This window comes from Symphalangus syndactylus, chromosome 3 (genome assembly GCF_028878055.3).
Source record: "Symphalangus syndactylus isolate Jambi chromosome 3, NHGRI_mSymSyn1-v2.1_pri, whole genome shotgun sequence".
Lineage (NCBI taxonomy): Eukaryota > Metazoa > Chordata > Mammalia > Primates > Hylobatidae > Symphalangus > Symphalangus syndactylus.
The window spans coordinates 95,855,756-95,873,725 of NC_072425.2; the positions used below are offsets into that span (position 1 = coordinate 95,855,756).

Here is a 17,970-nt window from a genome sequence, read left to right on the forward strand (position 1 = left end):
TATTGCTTGTTATTTTGTTAATGTGAATATAATCTTTGAAATATAATACTTTATCATATATGAGCCAAATCAAAGACCATTCTTCCATTTAAAAACCTTTGTAGCATACTTTGGCAAAATTTAGTGCAAGCATCTTAAAATATGGTGTATTTTGCAGGACAGAGAACATACCAGCAGACGTTTCTAAAAAAGCAGAGGGACGTGTGTGATAACTGCACATCACTTAAAATAATTGTGTGGTTAATTTAAATGGGCTGCTTACACACTGGCAGTGGGTGAATTGAAATAGCTTTTGCTCTATTCTTGAAAAAAAAAAACTGCAGGAAATGGAAATTCTATAGCTTTCTTTATTTTGCATCTCTTTTATTTCCATCTGGCAGGTGAAATTCAGAGGGAATACACCTGCCATCATCCTATTTCTGACATATGTATGGTTCCTAGTTGACATCAATGATCCCCTTCCATTTCTCCTCCTAAGTAGTGTTGTCAATACCATTTTAAATAGGAGCTCATTGGCAAATAATCATAGGTTTGATCTTAGCCCAAGAAGATCTTACTTGACAGATTTTACTTGACATTCCTTATGCTTTTGGCAGTTTCTCTCTTAATTTTTTTTTAATTTTCTTTTTCTTCTTCAGCTCAGGTACCTGACAATGATGAGCAGTTTGTACCAGACTATCAGGCTGAAAGTTGTAAGTATAGTATGACTCATCTCTTGTATTTTTCTGTCTTTCTGGTTTCCTTCTTTCCTTCTTTCTCTTTGGTTGGTTTTCACGTCCAGTGTCTTGTATTACATTGTACCAGCGCCTTTTTAACTTACAGCCATAAGATGATTTGATTTGTTAGGTTGTGACATCAGCAGAAACTCTATTTTGAGCAGAATCCTTGAATTCTGTATATCGGAAGAGAACTCCAAATAGCAGGCAAGGAAGACTGCGTTGATTGAAAGATGGTCTTGTTCTTCATATTGGTAAATATCTTTGGGAGGAAATAGGGTGTGATCCATGAACATGCACATGTTTACTTCCAGTTTGCCAATATGCTTACAGAGAAATGCCTGGATGCTGATGGGAGATAGAGTTAAAAACTACTTGAGATTAGTTATTGTATAATTTATAAAAGATTCTGGACCAAACATTCATTGGCTTATTGTAGTATTGTACATTCATGAATTGTCACCTGCTTTTATTTAATTTTTAGCCTGAAATTTTCTGCTTCCTGGTTGCAGTAGCACAAATGGAAGCAGCCATTGGCTTCTCTCAGGGTTCCTCCTTCCGCGTTCCTTTCTCTGAGCCTTGCTCCCGGGTCTGTCAGAGAATGCACGAGGAGTGATGCATGTAGTATTCACTGTCCCTTAATTGCAGAGTGAGCGTTTTGCCCGTACAAACGTGGTTGCCTTGGGGTTTACTGCTGGTATTTATAATCTGCAATTCTACCAGCTAACTGCCGCTACTGACCAAAGGAGCAAATAGTAAGGAAAAGGGTATAAATGCCATCTTAATTATGAAACTGGCCTAATGCATTTTTGTTCTGGTGACATCTAAATTTGTTTTATTTTTTCTAATACAAATACCTGCATTGCTTCAAGTAACAGATGTTGTGGGCAATGTTTTCAGCATTTATGTTTGGTAAGTTAAATTTCTCAGGCGTAGAGGGTTGTGCAAGGTTTTGTCCAGATTCTCTAACATGTTACATGTTTCAACTCAGCTTGGTTATAAAGAAATTACTGTGGTAAAATATACATACCACAAAATTTACCATTTTAACTATTTTTCAGTTTGTAGTTCAATGGCATTAAGTACATTCACGTTGTTGTACAACTTTCAGCACTATTCAACTTCAGAACTTTTTTATATCCCAAGCTGAAGTTCCGTACCTGTAAAACAATAACTCCCATTTCTCTGCCCTCAGTCCCTGGTAACCACTGTTGTATTAGCTTTATTTTTGATCCGAGAAGAAAACTGTATAATGCTGTTTGATGTCTAAATACAGGTATTTGACATAGGCTTCCAAGAAACTTACTCAGCAACTATATAGACCTTAATTAGACACCCTTAGAAACACTCCCAGAAGGATGATGGCTCATACAAGTCCTCTCCTTCTTGATTAAAGTATGGGAAGAGAATGGTCCTATTCCAACATTTCCCTTCCTGTGGGCAATTGAATTCTTCTTTCTAAAAGCTAAACAGGTCGTCTGAGTAGAAGAATTAATCTCGTTGATATTTTACATCCAAAGTAATTGGTAGCAATTCCAATACTATACCAATTGTCAGGGTAAAATGAACCACCTACAGGTAATTTTTTACTGCTTTTCTTATTTGACTTCTTTTCAGGTTTTCTTATTCTTGAATATTTAGTCTCTTTGAACTCTTTTCTGAAGGTCACACTGGCGTGATTTTCTTCCTTTTTTTTTTTTTTTTTTTTGTTTGTTACTCCCTTGACCACTCCTTCTTACTCAACTCATCTTCCTTCCCTCCTCTTTGAGGACCTCTTCTTTCCCTGGGGTTCTGTCCCCAGACCTTTCCTTTTTTTTTTTTTTTTTTTTTTTTTGAGACAGAGTCTCGCCCTATTGCCCAGGCTAGAGTGCAGTGGCGCAATCTTGGCTCACTGCAAGCTCCACCTCCCGGTTCACACCATTCTCCTGCCTCAGCCATTCTCCTGCCTCAGCCTCCCCAGTAGCTGGGACTACAGGCATCTGCCACCACGCCCAGCTAATTTTTTATATTTTTAGTAGAGATGGGGTTTCACCGTGTTGGCCAGGATGGTCTGGATCTCCTGACCTCGTGATCCGCCTGCCTTGGCCTCCCAAAGTACTGGGATCACAGGTATGGGCCCCTTTCCTCTTATTTTACATGCACCATGCCAGCACTGTCCCATAGAACTTTCTGTGATGGAAATGACTACACCTGTGCCACCTGATACAGTGTCCACTAACCACATTGGCCGTTGAGCACACCAAATATGGTTAGTGGGACTGAGGAAATGAATTTTTAACTTTATTTAATTTTGATTATTTTAAATTTAGACATGTCTGGCTACTGGCTACTGTATTGGTCAGCACAGCTTCGAACAGCGATGTCTTCCACATTGTTGTCTCCAGCCTGGTTCTTCCCTCCGAAGCTGTCTATTGGACATCCTCACCTGATCCCCCCTAGTGTCCCTGTGCAGATTAGAAAAAGGCAGCACCTCTGGACTCACTCCCTTAGCCCTTGGCTGTGCATTGCACAAAACACCATCTACATGCCAACTCCAATCTTTAACGCAGCGCTCCCCAGACAATTTACACTCAGCAAGTCTAAGAGTGAAATCATGATTTTTTCCTGACCAACGTTGCTCTTTTACTTCTGTTGCCTTTCTAAGTTAGTGGCATCACCATCCAAACTGAAATCCTGATATTTATCCTCAGAGACCTCGGTTCTTTACAATAAACCTCAAATTGCTAACCAAGTTGTTGATCCTAGCTTTCAAAAATATCTTAATTTCATGGCCTCTCTTTCATCCCTATTTCATTGCTTTAGTTCACACACCTACATTCTGCCTTGACTGAACTTCTGAGTCAGCCTTTTGGTTGGTTTTCTTGTCTTTTGATTTTCCCTCTTTGCAAGCCACCCGGTGCAGTAGCATTAACACACAACTATTTGGCCTTGTTACTTTTCTTCTTAAACTGTCTGCAGGACAAAGTCCTATTTCTTTAGCTGTACGGAAAATTCTTCTATAACCCAGGCCTTGACTATCCTTTCGGTTTAAACTCTTGCTACTCCAGTACCCTGTCTTTTCCTTTCCTCTGTACTTTAGCCCTTCTAATTTTTCAGTTCTCTGGGCAGATTGAGTTGTTTTAAATCTTTTTGGCCTTGCATATGTTCATTTTGCTTTAAAACTTTTCATTTTTGCTTTGCAATCTGGTGAACCTCCTATTTCAGACTTAGCTTAGATTTCACCTCATTGAAGTCTTTCTCAGCCTTTTCTTGCCACCCTGACCCCACAGAGTTAGCTGGACTCCACAGCATCTTGTATATTATATTTATTGTATTATAGTATTTTAGATACATTTATGTCTTTGATAAGATTGTGAACTTCTTGAGGGTATAAGAAGCACGTCACATTCAGCATGGTTTACATGTTATAGAAGAACAATAAGTAAAATTATCATTGTATTCATGATCACCTTCTTAGTGCTTATTTCCTCCTAAGCATCTTCAGAGTCTTAATTCCTTTCTTAGGTAGAAACATATGATATGCCTTAAAACTGCACGTATAGTCTCATTCTGGGAAAACTTGCCGAAACTATGAAAGTTTAACCAAATGTTTTCAGAATTGTGAAGGTTTATTTTACTTCAATTAGAGAATATTTACAGTTTAACAAATATGGCTTTGGGACATGTAAATAAGACACATAATAATTTTAAAAAACCTATAAACAGAGGCAAAAATAAGTCTGAAATAGCCTAATTTAAAAAAAAAAGTGGAGGGATATGTTATTTCAGGTTTTCACAGACATGAAGGACTATTGTTCAGATCATAATAACCAGCTAATTTTATTCTTCACCGAAGAAAGGACAAGAGGGAAATGATTTAAAAAGAAGAATAGGGCATTTGTATTAGATACTAAAGAGGATTTCTGGATGCAGAAGTTTATCAAATATTGGAATTGAGAGGTTAGATGGTCTCCAAAATGCCTTTAAACAGATGTTTGATTCTTGTTCGTCTGGGTATGCTTAGTGGGGGCAGAGGGATCCTATCTCTAGAAAGAGAAAGAAACTCCATCCCCTTTGTGTGGCCTGTCTGTAAATTCTAGGGGGATATTTTTAAAAATGTGAGTAATCAGTTTTCCTTGCATACCTCAATGAAATAAGATGCTTCTGCCTTAGCTTTTACTGCTTTAGTCCTTTGGTAAATGAAGGTTAAGAGAATGAAGAACAAAATTTTGCTCAATACTAGATTATAGAACATGCATTTGACTGTAACATGTTTAAATGCATGTAGAATAATAGAGATCAGAGCATCCAAAAATTGTGAAAATGAGATTAAACCATAACACTTGAGAACTTTCTAAAAATTTCCCTAAGCATCGTTTGTTGCTATTTACAAAATATTTTAATTGGAAATGTGGAATCCCGTGATGGTATACTATAGATTGCTAACCTTTGAAGGATGCTAACTTTGAAGCAAGTATAGGCATTAAAAATAAGTGAAAACAGAGCCTGGGCATGGTGGCTCATGCCTACATTCCTGGCACTTTGGAAGGCTGAAGTGGAGAATTGCTTGAGCTCGGGAGTTGGAGACCAGCCTGGGCAACCTAATGAGACCCTATATCTATCAGAAAATAAAAATAAAAACCAAGTGAAAACAAGTTCCTACATGTGCATGCCAGGAAATCGATGAAGGCTAAGAGAAACAATAACATGCTTTTAACAAATTGTTTATTCCTTAGCAATAAATCTTTTCATAACTCAGACACTTTGTTGGAAAAAATAGAATTATGTTATGATGTGCTTTAGTCCAGAAGAAATAGAAGTGTATCTTCTCAAAAAGGACAAATTAAGGAGTATTTCAAACATAGGTGATCCTTATGTTTCTAAAGTGGATATACATTTGTATTTAAACAGAATTTTCCTAAATTGTTTACTTTAATTACATCAATAATCTTATGTTTTCAATCTTATTTTATTCTGAGACAGGGTCTTGCTTGGTTGCCCTGGCTAGAGTGCAGTGGCATGATTTTGGCTCACTGCAAACTCTGCATCCTCAGTTCAGCAGTCTACCCTACTTCAGCCTCCCAAGTAGCTTGGACTACAGGCATGCACCACCATGCCCGCCAATTTTTGTATTTTATAGAGAGATGGGGTTTTGCCCAGGCTGGTCTTGAACTCCTAGGCTTAAGTGATCTGCTCAAGTCGACCTCCTGAAGTGCCAGGATTGCAGGCATGAGCCATCATGCCCAGCCTTAAATCGTGTATTTTAAATTCAGTTTTATCATTTTTCTTTTTTCTTTTTGAGACAGAGTCTCGCTGTATCATCTAGGCTGGAGTGCAGTGGCACGATCTCGGCTCACTGCAACTCCTGCCTCCCGGGTTCAAGTGTCTCTTGCCTCAGCCTCCCAGGTAGCTGGGATTACAGGCATGCGCTACCATGCCCGGATAATTTTTGTATTTTTAGTAGAGACGGAGTTTCACTATTGATGTCCAGGCTAGTCTCAAACTCCTGACTTCAAGTGATCTGCCCGCCTTAGCTTCCCAAAGTGCTGGGATTACAGGCATGAGCCACCATGCCTGGCCGTTATATCATTCATCTTTAAAAATCTACCACCTTTCATTTTGTTCTTCGTAACAAAGTTATGTCTTATTTTTTATAACTAGTTTGTTTCCATTTGGTTACATTAGTTCATTTCAGTCTTTTCTCTGTAGTGATTCACATGATAATGACTTTCACATTTACATTTTATCTTCTTCCAGAGCATTTCCAGGAGTGTGCATAAGTCCCAGGGTTATGCAAAATTCCCAACAGGATAGATCCTTGTAACTCTACTGCTTTGTCTTACAGTCAGTAAAACACACTGGAATGCAAGTCAATTTGGAAAAAATGTTATTAAAGAAATAATAATAACCCTGACTCTTCACTATTTACAAAAGTAAATCTTTTGCAAACTTCTATACTTTATCAGATAACTGTAAGACAATACTAGTGGACCATACAAAAATCATCCAGACAAACCCTTGTGTGGGGACTCAACTGTTTAAAACCACTATTATTATTACATGGATGACACTTTAAGTAAATGAAAATCATAACTACACTTTGTTTCTTTAAGAATTTCTGGTTTAAGAATAGCATTTGGGTCGGGCACATTGGCTCATGTCTGTAGTTCCAGCACTTTGGGAGGCCGAGGCAGGCAGATCACCTAAGGTCAGGAGTTCGAGAATAGCCTGGCTAACATGGCAAAACCCCGTCTCTACTAAAACTACAAAATTATCTGGGCGTGTTGTCGCATGCCTGTAATCCCAGCTACTCAGGAGGCTGAGGCAGGAGAATTACTTGAACCTGTGAGGTAGAGGTTGCAGTGAGCCGAGATCGTGCCATTGCAGTCCAGCCTGGGTGACAGAGTAAGATTCTGTCTCAAAAAATAAATAAATAAAATAAAATAAATAAAAGAAAGAATAGCATTTGACTTTTTTTTTTTTTTTTGCAATGAAGTGGAAAAAAGGAGTACTTAGATTACTGTTACAAATCTGCTTCTTAGAAAACTGAAGTCAGTCAGGCCTGTGTAGACCCTGACTGAATAATTTATGTTAACACATACTTGTCCAGGATCAGAAAAATTCCATTTATGGTTTGTTTTCATAATTTCCTGCCTTTTTACTAAGTTACCTTCCTACATCTTGTTTCTTTCAACACATACAGTGAGTACTTTATAAAGTTGATTTTTTTATTACTAATTTTGAAAACTTTCTTGCCCGATTAAGTTTTTTTCATATGATTGGTCAGGAAAACTTCGTCTTCTTTCGTTTTTCTGACTGCTTTACCAAAATGAGAGCACACACTGAAAGAGAAATGGCATTTTTTTTGGATTTAAGAACATGAGTTTTTTGGTTTGTTTTCAGTTTCAAAAAAATTTAAAACTTTCTTTGAGGCATATTTAAACATGTTACCAAATAGACTCAAACTATCCATTTCAAGCATGACTAGTTGCATACCTTCTCACCCAAGTTAGTATTCCTGAGAGCTATACGATAGCTACCTCTTGATGGTTCTGAGTTTCTTCTGGGTATGCTTTTTGCAGTTGCTGCTTTGTGTGTGTGTGTGTGTGTGTGTGTGTGTGTGTGTGTGTGTGTGTGTGTGTGTTTTGAGACGGGATCTCGCTCTGTCGCCCAGGCTGGAGTGCAGTGGCGTGACCTCGGCTCACTGCAGGCTCCGCCTCCTGGGTTCACGCCGTTCTCCGGCCTTAGCCTCCCGACTAGCTGGGACCACAGGCGCCCGCCACCATGCCCGGCTAATTTTTTTTTTTGTATTTTTAGTGTAGACGGGGTTTCACTGTGTTAGCCAGGATGGTCTCCATCTCCTGACCTCGTGATTCTCCTGCCTCGGCCTCCCAGCGTGAGCCACTGCGCCTGGCCCAGTTTAAATATTTTGTCAAAGCAGTATATTTACAGAGTAGGAAAAAGTGCAAATAAAATTATTCCCCATTCCTGCAACCCACAACTCACAGTCCTTTCTAGAAGCAACTGCCTTTTAGTTGTCCTACATACTAAATAATATGCTTGTACTGCAACTTCTTGTTTTATCGGTTTTAGATTTTACCTGTTGTCCTACGAAGATAGAAAAACATTTTGGATAGGTTTTAATTACTTTAATGCCAGTAATCCGCTGTCTGATTCTACTTCAGTCTGTTAATCTTATTCAGACCTGGGCATGAATAAAAATCATTTGGGAAGCTTGTGCAAATGCAGCTTCCTGTTTCCTGTCCTGTGAGAGCTTGACATTAGAGGCCTAGAACTAGGCTTCTGTATCTCTAAGGAGCTGTTAGGTGATTCTGATGCAGGCCTTTCGTGGAGTGCAAGGTTAGATATTTTCTCATATACTTAATTAAAAAATAAAGACAGCAGTATCAGTCTTTTGCAATTAAGTTGTAAGATGAACCTTGCCATTCATACCCATATACAATTCGTTATGTGATAGAGGCAATCAGTTTCTGGAAAATATTATTTAAGTAATATGTTGTCATCTTATTTTTAAAATATACTAGGGAATCAAAAAATGAAGGCTATATAAAAATGATATTTTAAATATATTCTTATTTTTTATCATCTTTGCTAGAATTATATATATTTTCCACTTCCAAAGATTATTCTCTATTTTAGCTGTGAGAAAGTCATTGCTGATTGTAGATTTCTGTTATACTGGAACCAATTCTAGTTTAGAAGGAACTTCCCAATGCTGATTAGAGAGAGCCAAGGCATTGATGACCCACCCTGTTCTAGGTGTGTCTAGTAGGAATTCTTGTCATTAGATGTTCTACTCTTCCACTGGTGCAAATGCGGTCTATGTCTGTCACAAAGCCCAGCAGCCCCCTTTCCAGTAAAGCAAAAATTTTAGTTTGGTGCTTGATTGTTTTACAAGGAATACATTTTTTAAATCAAAATGAAAATCCAATGAAATGTACTCTTCATCTTGCAAGTAGAATCTCTTGCAATAATTTTTATTTTAGATACCCTCCCAGGAATCCATCAAGTCCAGTAAAATAAATAAAATCTAAATCATAGACCTTGGGTATGTCTCCTAACCTTTATTTACTTATCTGTAAGTTGACAGGGAAACAAATCTTTCAGGCCCAGAGCCACATTATGATTTTGTGCCAGAAAGAAAAGAGATAGGATACTATCTAAATATGGTGAATGCGTGCTTGAATTGAAAAGTGAGTTTTAGAAAAAAACATAATTCATGGGGGAATAATGTATGTAGAATTTGCTATGAAGGACACTTTCCTTTATAGGAAGTAGGTGTACTTTCCTTTATTGGTATACTTATAATTTTCTCACTGTAAGTATACGGAATATAAGTGTTGGACAGGTGCAGCCAATACTTATATTCTGTATACTTACAGTGACAAAATTATATTAGTCTTGATTTTAGTAAAGTATGCTCTAGTAGATACTTTTCACTATTTTTGGTTTTACCAGTTTATTCTTGTTAAGGTAGATAGGGCAAGCTTACTGCCCAGATGAAAACCAAAAACTAAAATTCAAAACTCTACAAAACTGGTGCTTGCTCTTCCAAAGCTGAAAGCTAAAAATATGTATATTAACCCAAGTTTTTAGCTTTTTCTTTCCTATTTTTCTTCTTTAATTTTGTCCTTAATATAACAATATATTGTAGAAATTGACTTTTGAAATGTGCTCAAAGGAAGTTATGTCAGCAAATATTTTTTACTTACCCTCCCTATAATTAGTTACAAGTTATTTTGAAGAAAGTAATCTATACCTTCTTTGGTTGAACTTGACCTCATATTAAATAATTATTTTGTTATACAATGAATGGACTTGATAGAAATATAAGCCAAACAATATTTATTGGAAAAATCTAGGTAAAAGATGTCAGTGGAAAATTATTTGTAGAACCAAATATTATACTTTTTGTCCCCATATTTTTTATAAATACACATACATCTATATATTCTGATATGTAAAAAAGTAAACACAACAATTATTAGTATTTGAAACTAAAATAAAAGCAGTCATGAAAATAAATATATTTGGGGGCTACCACCTCAAAGAATATGTAAGTTTCATAAAATAAGATATAAAGAAGAAATAACCTGAGCTAAACTAGTACATGTGGACCTTCACATCGTAATTGTATGTTTAGTGTTTGTTATGGGTTTTTATTGGTATCATTTTTCCACTTTTTTTAAATCATAATAAACATCTATTTAAGATGCACGATGCGTATTTGCTTCTGTCTGTTATTGAATTTTTTCCTGAAGAGAGTTGGTGCTGTGTCTTACTAGGTAAAAATTTTGGTTAGATGCTATTGTTTTCTTAAATCTAAAGCACTATTTGCATTTGACAGTAGCTAAGGGTAATGTTAACTCAAGAACTCCATTATTGGCAATATATCAGGAATGGCTAGATTAAAAATACTGTTTATACAATGTCTGATTAAGCTTTAAGATCAGAAAAGTACCTTTGTGCAATGGTTTTGCATGTAATCTTTTGAATCTTTTGTAAATCTAGAGTTTAGCAAAGAAGTTTTTTTGGTTTGTTTTGCTGTAGGTGTGACATTATTAAGCTATTCAGAGATTTGTTTCATAGTTACTCCTAGTTATTGCCTATATAGTCCTGTTTTGACTAGTTTTTAGGTCCTGTTGAAGAGGTTTGAATTGTGATGGACCCTTTAATTATCTTTTATTGTAGCAGAATCTTGTATTCACATTTCTGTTTGCAAAATTGGAATGATTATATTTTGCAAATGAGATCCGTATCCATTACTGTTATTTTTATGATTTTTAAATATGGATAATAAATCTTAACTGTAACAATTCTTATTTTACCTATGAGATTTTAGTTTAATTAATTTATTTATTGGGTACATATGCTACACAGTTGTAGTCTGTACAGGTGTTACGTAGGTTTATAAGACTCTAGATGTTTATTCATTCAACAAATGAGTTTTGAGTCCCTATTATATGCCAGGATTTGTCCTAATCACTGGCGATACAGTGGTGAAAAAAGTCAGAAAAATATCTGCTATCATGGAGCTTATGTTCTTACTGCATATAATTGATAAATGAAGTTGTATTTATCACATATTGAGTAATGTGAAATTATATGAGTGATGTGAAATCTATGCATAATCACTGTGTATTCAGACTCTGATCTATTACATATTGAAGAAAATGTGCTTAGGTTTCATGTAATTTTAGGTGTTTTTGTGTGTTTTTGTTTTTGTTTTTGAGACTGGGTCTCACTCTGTCACCCAGTCTGGAGTGCAGTAGCATGATCTCAGCTCACTGCAGCCTCAATCTCCTGGGCTCAAATGACTCTCTCATCTCAGCCTGAGACCACAGGCATGCACCACCATCCCCAGCTAATTTTTGTATTTTTTTGTAGAGATGGGGTTTTGCCACGTTGCCCGTGCTGGTCTCGAACTCCTGAGACCAAGCAATCCTCCCGCCTTGACCCCCTACTGTGCTGGGATTACAGGTGTGAGCCACCACACCCAGACTTAATTTTATACTTACTTTAACAAAATGTACTCTTTCCAAAGGCAAGGCCACTGGATTCCCTAGTGGATGATGGCTATCAGTGTCTGTGTTAACACCTTGTTGACCTACGCTAAAATTCATGTTGTAGGGGACTGACAAGAATATCTTTGGACTTTTAAAAAATGATGTACTCTACTGTTAATTATTACTATTTACAAAGTATTGTCCTATTCATTGAGATCATATTTGTTCTTTAAGATTCAGATCAGATGTTATTTTTCCCTTGATTATCTTAGTCAGAATTAACAAATTCTATGTGCCAATACATACTTTACATAGATCCTAATTTTAATCCTGTTTTCATTGGCTTATAGAGGATGGTTCATGCCCTGTTTATGTGTATGATTCACATGTTTGAGGTATTCATTGAATACTGAATTGAATGAATAGTTTCTTGGGTATTTAGAATCTTATTTTTTAAAAAACGTATTCATGCACAGGTGGCTTGAATTGTTTGAAAACGAGTGCCAATATCTGCTTTTATTTCCCTCTGTTTTATTTTTCTTTGAGGGCTAATGGAAAGCTGTTTGTATTTATGTAACATTAGAGCTAAATCTCAGTTACCAGATTAGGGCACTTTAATAAATATTATTAGATACTCCTATCTCACCACACATTTCTCAATAATCTCTATTAGGACAAATACTCTGAAATAACTTGATATTGTTCCTGTTTTACATGAAGAGAAACCCAGGGCATAAAATAATCAAATAACTAAGGCACATGATGACTGAAATTACACAGCTGAGAATCCCAACTCATGGTTGCTTAGTCTGTGCAGATCCCTGATAGCCAATACTCAGACTACACATACAAGCTTCAAAACTGTTTCTATTCTGAAAAAAAAAAATCTGCATGGCTAACAAAGAATGTGTTTCACTAATAGTTTTTGAAAATTATTCTCACCAAGTTATGATAGATGAAGAGAGACCAAGAGCTCCTTCCAATAGAGGTTTGTCTCAAGAAAGATATTCTGTGAACTCATCTGAGTGAATAGCTGTGAGAAAAATAGATGGGAGGACATGGTGTTCAGGAACTATTCCAGTCCTTGTCTAGGCTGCAGTGTGTGCACTTCTCTGCCTCAGAGATTTTCTCTTATTTACCAGAATTCGAGAGATGTTTATGATAACACTGTGTATTTATGTGTTGTTTATGCACAGGTTTTGGCCCCAGAATGTTTCAGACATGGCGTATTTTTCTCACTGGAGGAGAACAGCCGTTTGGGAATGGAGGCAGTAGTAGTAGTAGCAGCAGCGGCGGAGGTATCAGTAGTAGCAGTAGGAGTATTACTAGTGTTCATGGAATTCCCATTATAGTAGTAAATATTCATAGAAATTTCAAAGCTGTAGCTTGAGACGATAAAGATTAATGATATCAACACCTTTAATTTAAAGATGGAAAACTGAAATCCAAAAAGATTATCAGGCTCTTTATGATTTTAAAAGAAAGATTGTACACCCTTAGTTGTGTGTTGGGAAAATAGCAAATAAGAAAAAATATGAACCTGGATACTTTCACTCATTAGTGATTTTTTTCTTTATCAGATTCACTATTTGTGACACTGGAATAAGAAATACTTTTCTCACCCATTTTGTTATTCAAAAGGGTATTTTTAAATTCTGCTACATCACTAGCACAAATGTATATTTGTTGGATGAAGGAATGAATTCAATTCAATATTTTTATGCCAGGTTTTGTCTCCTTTATCAATGTTAATGTATCTATGCATAATTCTTAGCTTAGTATTATGTAGATTTTTCACATTAAGTATGATCATGATCTATAAACCAATACAAAATTCTGGATAAATTTTTATTAGAAATATATGCCCCCCTTTCTCCATTTATCCCCCAGAATTTTTCAACACTGAATTTAGTCCTAAACCGTAAGATGCTTTTCTTAGAATTATTTCCAGCTGCAGAGTTACCAGCAAAAGTTCTGTCAAATACTATCAAGGCCACCCAACATGGTTAAAAATGGCTCATCCCTATCAAGATGTATGGGTAGTATTGAAGCAAACCTCTCAGTAGTGTTAGCTTTTCCTTTGAAATGGTGGTCCTGCTGTGAAGCGAACTTTTACTGCTGTTTGGGGTTGTTTTTCTCCATCCTCATGAACACAACAGCCTTATTATGTTGATTTGATTTGATTCCTTAGTCCTTGGCACTGGGGCCAGAATGTCAGGTGATGCAGTTGTCTCAACTCATGGGTCTGCAGGGAAAGCCAAATACCTGGATGTCATTGCTGTTTCTCTGGATGTTTTTGCCATCTGAAATCTCCATGTTCTTGTAGTCTTTCAGGAAAATCAACCCCTGTTTTCCTTTGTGAAAGCTCTATTTTCATTCATAGTTTTATTGCAGATTAAAGGCTGTCGCATTAGAAAGTTATCAGCTAATCTATAAACGTCAGTCATCCCATTTTGTGATAAAGCTGTCCCATTGATCAAAGTGGAAATTTAGGCTTTTGGCTTTTACACAGCAATTTCTGAAGTTCGGATAATGTGCTTATGGAATATATAGACCTATCCTCTTATTTATAGGTCTTATGTAGAGATGGACATATGAATTTATGTGTGCGTGATGTACATATAAGCAGGCTAATATATACAAGCATCTGAATTTTATGTAAAATATAACATTCTTTTCTTAGAATTTAACAAAAATTCTAAGAAAATGAGAAGTCATCAGTAAACTTTTGTTAAATTCTAAGAAAATGAGAAGTCATCAGTAAACTTCTCTTTCTCTATATATGTATAGGTGTGTGTGTGCATTACATTTTTTTTTTTTTTTGCCAAGATTGGTATTAAAATGTTTTCAAAAACCTTAATGCAAAATTTCAATAGTTGTGAATACAGTAAAACACACATGAATTTTGTGATTACAAAATTGGAAAAATATGCTCTTATTTTCATATTATTTATAATAGTTAAGGGAATAGCAGTTTTATAACTCTTTAGATTTGGCATTTTTATTTTGGTAACATGCAGCTTGTCCTGTTGGTTAAATTCTTACCATAGCTTTTTTTCATAATGAAAAATAAGTTATGTTCACAAATATTCATAGTGCCAGGCATTGTGCTAGGTGCTGTGAACTGAAAGATGAATACAATACTAGCAATAATACTAATCATTTATATTCAGCATTTCATAGGCCATTTTCACATCCTGTATCTCATTTGATTCTCACAATGACCTTGGGATATAGACAGAGTAGACAAAGCTCATGCAGGTTTACTGTGGTTCCTATATAAGGAACTACATTCATAGGTGTTGAATGGCAGAACCAAAACTCACCTTGTAACACATTTTCCCTTGTATGCATTCCAGTAAAATGTACAAAGTTGTTATTCATTGATTTGCCATGACTATACAAATGAATTAAAGATGTAAAATAAGTGTTTTAGCCACATCTGTGTATACATACATATATTCGTATGCTTGTGTAATACAATAAAAGAAAAATGGAAAATTTATCAAAAATGATTTTTATTCTTCATGGAATTATTCTAATTTATAACATAATGCACAAACTAATACATCTATGGAAAGCAAGGGTAGAGTAGACAATCCCTGAAGTTCCCTGTTTGTCTATGAAAATCTTTATGCTTGTGCTTTGGATTGTAGAAATGTGGTTAAGTTCTATGTATACATAGGTCTTCAGCTTCAGGAATCCTGAATGTTTGCTTAACAAAATAATGATGCTCTCAAAAGAGAATTTTAAAATTTTGGTTTGGACTCTGTTTGGCAACACATAATTAGGCCAGGAACATTTGCTAATGTGCTGAAATTAATTGAATATCGCATTTTGCATTTTGTCTGATACTACTTTTTTATATTATTTCATGCTACTGATAATGTTGATGTTGAAGACGCTAAAGCCATATGATATAAACGTGATGAGATTTATCTATGGGATTGAGTACATTGTACTGTATAAGAGTAGGACATTGGACCTAGGCCTCTTGAGTTCAAATCTCTACTATTTACTAGGTGTGTGACCTTGTATAAGCAATTTAAATCATTGTGCCTCAGTATCTTCTTGCATAAAAATGGGATAAATATTATCTTCCCTAGGGTGACTAAATGAGTATATATATATATACACGTGTGTGTGTGTGTGTAGATACACATATACACGTGTGTGTGTGTGTGTGTAACATTGTATATGTTTATGTGAAATATCTAAGTAATATATTTGGCACATGGAACATACTATATAAGCTTTTATTCTGTATATACAAAAATATATAGATATATGAAATACACAAAACATAACATTCATAATATATCACATGTGCATTCATTTCTGATCAACTTACCTTTTAGTGTTTTTCTTCATACTCATAAATAATGTCTACACCTACCAACATGTGGACTTTATCTACTGTATCTATACATACTGTAAATAGTTGTAACAACTTGACCTTTTGCTGTTGATCACACTAAGTAGTTCAGTGCATATCTGTAATGATACTGTCAGAAGAAACTCAGAAGTGTTGTTTGTTCAAATCTACTTTGACCATAGGAATTCAAAAACAAAAAGTGTTGTGCTGGAAACATTCTGATACTTATAATACAGACCCTATTATAGGATCAGTTAGCATCTTATGTGTAAGATTATGGGTTATGAATTCTGGTCAATCAAGGACACCCTGATTTGTGGGTCTAACAAAATTGCTTCTATCCTCAATGTTTTTTTTGCTTTCAAAGTTGATGTATTCATTGAAAGGGGAAAAAAAAGTGTTGATTTTTCAATTAAGATGCAACCTTTACAATGTAAAGCTGTAATAATTATAGTGTTCACTCAGCCTGAAGAAAAAATTTCACTAGTTAAATAGCAATAATCAAGATGAGAACTACATTACGAGGGTGCTAATTTTATGATCATTGCTATTTAAATAATAAAAATGAATCCACAGGACCCTTGCTGTAACACTATTTGCAATGAAGTGGTATTCAGCTTTAAAATGGTCCTCTTGAAGCCCATTTTAAATTAATGGGCTGCTTAAATTGTGAATGACCAAAGATCACCTTATAAAATAGCTACTTTTCCAATCAATCAATTATTAGGCTATGGCTAGGCTTCTACAGGACCAGATGTGTTTGACCCAAAGTATTTCACAAATATTAGTTCTATCATTCTTATATAGTAACAGATTCTTTTTCTTTTTCTTTTTCTTTTTCTCTTTCTTTTTCTTTTTTTCGAGATGAGGTCTTGCTCTGTTTTCTAGGCTGGAGTGCAGTGGGGCAATCATGGCTCACTGCAGCCTCAACCACCCGTGCTCAAGCGATCCTCCCAACTCAGCCTCTTGAGTAGCTGGGACTACCGGTGTGCACTACCATGCCCAGCTATTTTTTAATTATTATTATTATTGTTTGTAGAAAGGAGGTATTGCTGTGTTGCCCAGCAGTCTTGAACTTGTGGACCCAAGTGATCCTTCCTCACAAAGTGTTGGCATTGTAGGCATTAGCCACCACTCCTGGCATATGATAACAGATTCTTATATTTTCAGCTCCCAAGAAAAATCAATAACAACAACAAAACAAATTAGAATTTGAGTTTCATCAATTGGATTCTGCATGCTAAATATAAGAAAAATAGGTTCTAGTTTTTCTCTCTCCAAAAAGAATTACTAGCATCAGAGAATTTGGCACTGAGGTAAAATCTTAAAGTAGCGCTATAAGCTCACATGGCAACATGTGAGCTTTGGAGTAGGTTTAAATCTAAGTTTTATAGATTTATAAATTTTATAGATTTATAGATTGGAGTAGGTTTAAATCTAGGTTTAAATCTAAGTTTTATAATTTGCCATTTTTGTGATTTTGAACTGATTAACTTCTTTAAGCTGTGTAAGTAAAAGGGGAAAATAAATGGGTGAATGTAATGATTAAATGAGGTACCTTGTCTGAAGAATCTGGCACAAAGATGAGTATTGAATAACTCAGTAGCTCTGTAGAAGTCAGGCAGTATCAATATCTACTTAATTTATGTACTGTTTTGAGGGCAGAGGACTTTATAAGCTACAGTAACAGTAATGAAAATTCAGAATAGCAATGTTGATAATATAGTTAAAAGAATTTAAGATGATTGCATTTGATTAATTTAGCCATGGAAGAGTTGGTTTGTGATGTCATTACTGCTGCCACATACTGGTAGCATATCTTCCCTAGACAGATGTAATTATTCATTATAGATTGTTCTCTAAGAGGTGAATA

General features: G+C 35.6%; 1 protein-coding gene across 12 annotated transcripts in view; it reads left to right on the plus strand.

The window, feature by feature from the left end:
• ETV1 (ETS variant transcription factor 1) overlaps window positions 1–17,970 on the plus strand; it is a 96,551-nt gene that overhangs the window by 11,858 nt on the left and 66,723 nt on the right. For 11 of the 12 annotated variants that reach the window (XM_063637053.1, XM_055272561.2, XM_063637055.1 and 8 more), the window contains one exon: window positions 639–692. The exons of the other annotated variant lie outside the window; for it this stretch is intronic. In XM_063637053.1, coding sequence (XP_063493123.1) covers window positions 639–692 — 54 coding nt within the window. The remainder of the gene's footprint in view (window positions 1–638; window positions 693–17,970) is intronic. 12 annotated transcript variants of the gene reach the window in all.